Source organism: Mucor mucedo (genome assembly GCF_025094135.1).
Source record: "Mucor mucedo strain NRRL 3635 chromosome Unknown EV154scaffold_310, whole genome shotgun sequence".
Classification (NCBI taxonomy): domain Eukaryota; kingdom Fungi; phylum Mucoromycota; class Mucoromycetes; order Mucorales; family Mucoraceae; genus Mucor; species Mucor mucedo.
In genome coordinates, this window is record NW_026252594.1 from 1 (window position 1) to 4919 (window position 4919).

A 4919-nucleotide genomic window follows, 5' to 3' on the forward strand; every position below is an offset into this window, starting at 1 on the left:
AAAAATTTAATTGACAGTCCATGTTGATAAATTTTTTTTAGATTAATATAAATAGGCCCTATTTTGTTAGGTTTTTCTTTACTTTTTAATTTTTTTCAAATTAAAAATAATATTTTAAGGTAAGTCATTTTCAATTATTCTGTAAGCACGTTATATTTATAAGTTATGGTAGATGTCTCGCACATTCGCAGCTGGTGATAATGCTTCTTCTCGTCGTCGTACTGTCAGTACCCCTGTCCCTCAGTATGAAAGCTTCAGTAACAATCATAACAATCGCACCATTCACCATTTTGACCAACCTGAAACCAATGAAACCGAAATTTTTGATTCCGATTCATCCCAAACCAACCCAGTAATTCCAGAAGAAACTGTACATCAAAGTGAAAACAACCAAGAGACGTTATACTACCAAAGAGAAAATATCGTTCCAATTCCAAGTGCCAGAGAGTTTTTCGCAACAATTGCTGGTACTGAGCAACAGGCTATCAAGTACGTTTTTTTGTAAAATATGATTTTTATTTATAATTAATTTTTCTGTAATAGTTTCCTTGTGAATATTGGTGCCTTTTACTCTCCCAGTCAGCGTATGGAATGCGATTGTGGACGCGTAATGACTTTTGGTTTTGAGGAGTCAAGAGGATACCGCTGGAGATGTAATGGACGGCAATTAAACGGTGTCCGAGTCTGTAATGGTTCTCGTATACCATTAGTCAAAGATACAATCTTTGCGTACAAAAATACAGCAATTCACGACATTTTCAGCATTCTGTACTTTTGGTTGGTGGGAACCAAAATGGGCCAAATGGAGACACTTTCTGGCTGTTCGGCTAAAACCGTTAGAGCTGTTGTGAAGTCTATTCAACGAATGTTACAACAAGATCTGGACGAGCAGTCCGATTGTTGTATTGGTAAGCTTAAATTTCTTTTTAAACAACTTGAGCACTAAATATATCTCGTTTATAGGCGGCTTGGATGCCCAAGGTAACCCCATAATTGTGGAAATTGACGAAAGCAAGTTCGGTAAGAGGAAACATAATCGCGGGCACCGTGTTGATGGCGTGTGGGTAGTGGGTGGAGTAGAAAAAACGGCTGAAAGAAAAATGTTTCTGACAACTGTTGAAAAGAGAAACAAACCAGTTCTTGAACGAGTGATCTCCCGGTTCGTTAAGCCTGGGTCCATTGTACGAACGGATTGTTGGGCTGCATACAATGGGCTCTCTCTACTTGATATCCAGATCGTTCATCAAACGGTTAACCATTCCGAGGGCTTCAATATTAATGGTATTCATACGAATACAATTGAAGGTAAATTTTATACAACAGGCAAATATACAATTTAAATTAAAATTATTCTTTTAAATAACTTAGGCTCTTGGAATGGTATCAAGCAAAAGCTACCCGCGAGAAAGAGAAACAAAAAGGATATGCCTTGGAATTTGGTCGAATTCATATGGCGTCGCAAGCATTACGGTGATCTTTGGGGTGGCCTCTTGAAATGTTTGAAAGATGTAAGCGTTGGAGGAGCGTCTGATAGTCCTGATTTAACAGAAGATCTTCTTCAGCCAGGTGACACTCTTGAGCCAGAAGCCCCACCATCCGAAACCGAAGAAGAAACCGAAGTAGAATCATCAGACAATAGTTTAGATAATGATTCAGATTATAACGAGTAAAAAAACTTAATAATGAACACAAATAAAAGTATATAATATAGAAATAAATACACATACACATATATAAACAAACATGAAGATAACGAATACACATGAATACAAATAAATAAACATGACAATAAGTAATTAAACATAAAAGATTGATTGAACAATTAAAATACCTAATAAATAAATAAAGACAATATTAAGTAAATAATTAAACATAGTACATAAAAGAATAAACATGATAATAAATAAATAAATATATAACTAAGTTAATACATAAATAAATTAATAGATTAATAGATTAATAAAAGAATTAAAAACATAGTCATAAACAAACGAGCAAGGCAAAAAGTAAACAAGGTACGAAATAAACAAGTATTCAACTTAACAAATAAAACATAAATACGGAATTAAATCGTAATAAATATACACAGAACTAAATAAATAAAGGCAGTATCCAAAAAATCGTTGTAATACATCAACAGAGTAACGAACAAACTAAGTTTAAAATGATATAACTTAACATTACATAGCATACTGTTTTAATAATCGCTGTCTTTTCCTATTTATTTTAGAAGTACGTAATATATAGGTCTACTCAAAAAGAATTCAACTATTTCGAAGTGGGGTACTCTAAATATAAGTGAAAAAATGTATTCGTGCGGGGAAGTGCACAATATACTGTGCATTAACTTAAAAAATTGCCACAGAAATATTTTTGACTTTCACCAACACTAAACGTCTGACAAAATTACAAAAATTAAAAAAATGTGTAAGGTCTGGGGACTGAACCGCGGACCTCGCCTAAGACGAGGCTACGCATAGACCACTGCGCTATGAAACTGAATTGGTTTTTACTAGTTCTGTGGTGCATAAAGACCCCCTGGTTTTAAAAACTACCAACGTCTCACTATTTGGTCCGTCCAAATAGTGCCAGAGATCCCCGTTTTACAGCCAATCATCGCACAGGATTCTCCAAAAAAGTCAATTTTTTAAAAAAATTATTTTTTTGCAGAAAATGCAGGAAAGTTAAAAGCGGAGTTTGAAATATTTCGTCCATTTTTGGATTTTTAAAAACATTCTCAGCCAATCAATTATTGTCCGACGGCGTTGAAACTAATATCATTCGAAAGCCCGTTTAAACGCGCAGAGCGTAACCAAGCCGGATTTTTAAAGTTAATTCTAAAATCCATTTTAAAAATGATTTAAATTTCATTTCCCTGCTTAAAATCGGGATTTTTGACTTTAAACGTGTGTAACAACATTTCAGCCAATCTAAGGGGGGTCATGTTATACATTTTTGAAATGCCACGATTTTTAGCTATTTTTGAGGAAATTTGTTAAATTTCATTCGGGGTGCTATGGGCAGGCAAAATTGGCTTTGGTAGGCGTAGGCTGAGAAATAATGTAGTGTACATAGTTTATGACTTTAAAACCCAAATAAGTCAATGACTTTTCATTTCTATGGATCGAAAATAGTACCGTTGAAACGAGCTCATTTTTCCACGTAGGATAGCCGTGCGTTTTTTTCATTCCAGATTTCATCGGGGGTTACTATGGGCAGGCAAAATTGGCTTTGGTAGGCGTAGGCTGAGAAATAATGTAGTGTACATAGTTTATGACTTTAAAACCCAAATAAGTCAATGACTTTTCATTTCTATGGATCGAAAATAGTACCGTTGAAACGAGCTCATTTTTCCACGTAGGATAGCCGTGCGTTTTTTTCATTCCAGATTTCATCGGGGGTTACTATGGGCAGGCAAAATTGGCTTTGGTAGGCGTAGGCTGAGAAATAATGTAGTGTACATAGTTTATGACTTTAAAACCCAAATAAGTCAATGACTTTTCATTTCTATGGATCGAAAATAGTACCGTTGAAACGAGCTCATTTTTCCACGTAGGATAGCCGTGCGTTTTTTTCATTCCAGATTTCATCGGGGGTTACTAACCCCTATCCCTAAAACTCGCTTCTTACTCTCTTGTCACTCTCTTACCAACTTACCCCTGTGTCCACGAAACCCTATCCCTAAATCTTGTCTCTTTCCCCTTCACTACCCATCCCTTGTCTATCTCTTACCCTTCCCTTACTCCTACCTTACACTCACTCTCACTCTCTTACACAACTATCCTTGTGTCCGCATAACCCTATCCCTAAATCTTCCCCAACTAATCCCACCTTGTATCTCTGTCTCTAACTTCACCTACAGAACCCTATCCCTGTCTCTTATCTTGTCTCTTGTCTTATCAACTACTCTACTGTGTTCACACATTGATCTCCCGTTGATCACTCCGATTTGTGCGCAACTACGCATGTTTCAGATAGCCCTCATACCACTCTCTCCATGGTAACACCCTCTTCTCATAGCAACACATCAACCCCAACCCCCAATTTTCGCCTTATACCCTAATTGCTCTTATCTTTACTCTTTTCTTACCTTCTCCTTTATTCCTTCTGACTCCCCTTGTCGTAGGCAACATGGTTGTCGTAGTCAACATGGTTGTCGTAGGCAACATGGTTGTCGTAGGCAACATGGTTGTCGTAGGCAACATGTTTGTCGTAGGCAATATCGTTGTCGTAGGCAACTTCGTTGTCGTAGGCAACATCGTTGTCGTAGGCAACATCGTTGTCGTAGGCAACAGGGTTATCGAGGGTAACAGTGTTGTCTATGTAATAATCATTGTCTATGTCTGGATGGTTGTCTAGGGGATGATCGTGGTCTTATTGAATAATCATAGTCATAGTGTCCAATATCGGTCGTAATGATTAATCATAGTCATGGTTAATAACCATAGTCATGGTTATTAATCCTAGTCATGGTTATTAATCATAGTCATGGTGTTCAATCATAGTCATGGTGATAACTGATCTTCATAGTGTTGTATTTGTCGTAATTGTCTAATTGTCGTAGTTATTCCTTTGTTGGCATAGAAATCTAATTGACATATTCATCCTGTTGTCATAGGTATTAAGTTGTCATAGTTTTCTGGTTGACATGGTTATGTATTCATCATAATTATCTCGTAGGCATAGTTATATGGTACTCATAGTCATCTGTATTTCCATGGTGATATGGTTACTCATAGTTATCAATTTGTGATATGTATCTATTTGTTATAGTTATCTATTTGTTATAGTTATCTATTTGTTATAGTTATCTATTTGTTATAGTTATTTCGTAGGAATAAGTATCTGGTAGTCATAGATCTTTCGTAGTTATAGTTTTCTGGTAGTCATAGTTTTTTTTGTTGTTGTTGTCATAGATA

The 4919-nt window shown here is 36.0% G+C and overlaps 1 protein-coding gene across 1 annotated transcript; it reads right to left on the reverse strand.

Moving 5' to 3' along the window:
- Nucleotides 1-4098: 4098 nt before the first annotated feature.
- On the reverse strand, nucleotides 4099-4356 carry EV154DRAFT_433128 (uncharacterized protein; the record flags this gene model as incomplete). Its single annotated transcript, XM_051596717.1, has 1 exon — nucleotides 4099-4356. A coding segment is annotated over one exon (258 nt), but the record flags the coding sequence as incomplete, so codon positions are not given.
- Between the last annotated feature and the right edge of the window lie 563 nt (nucleotides 4357-4919).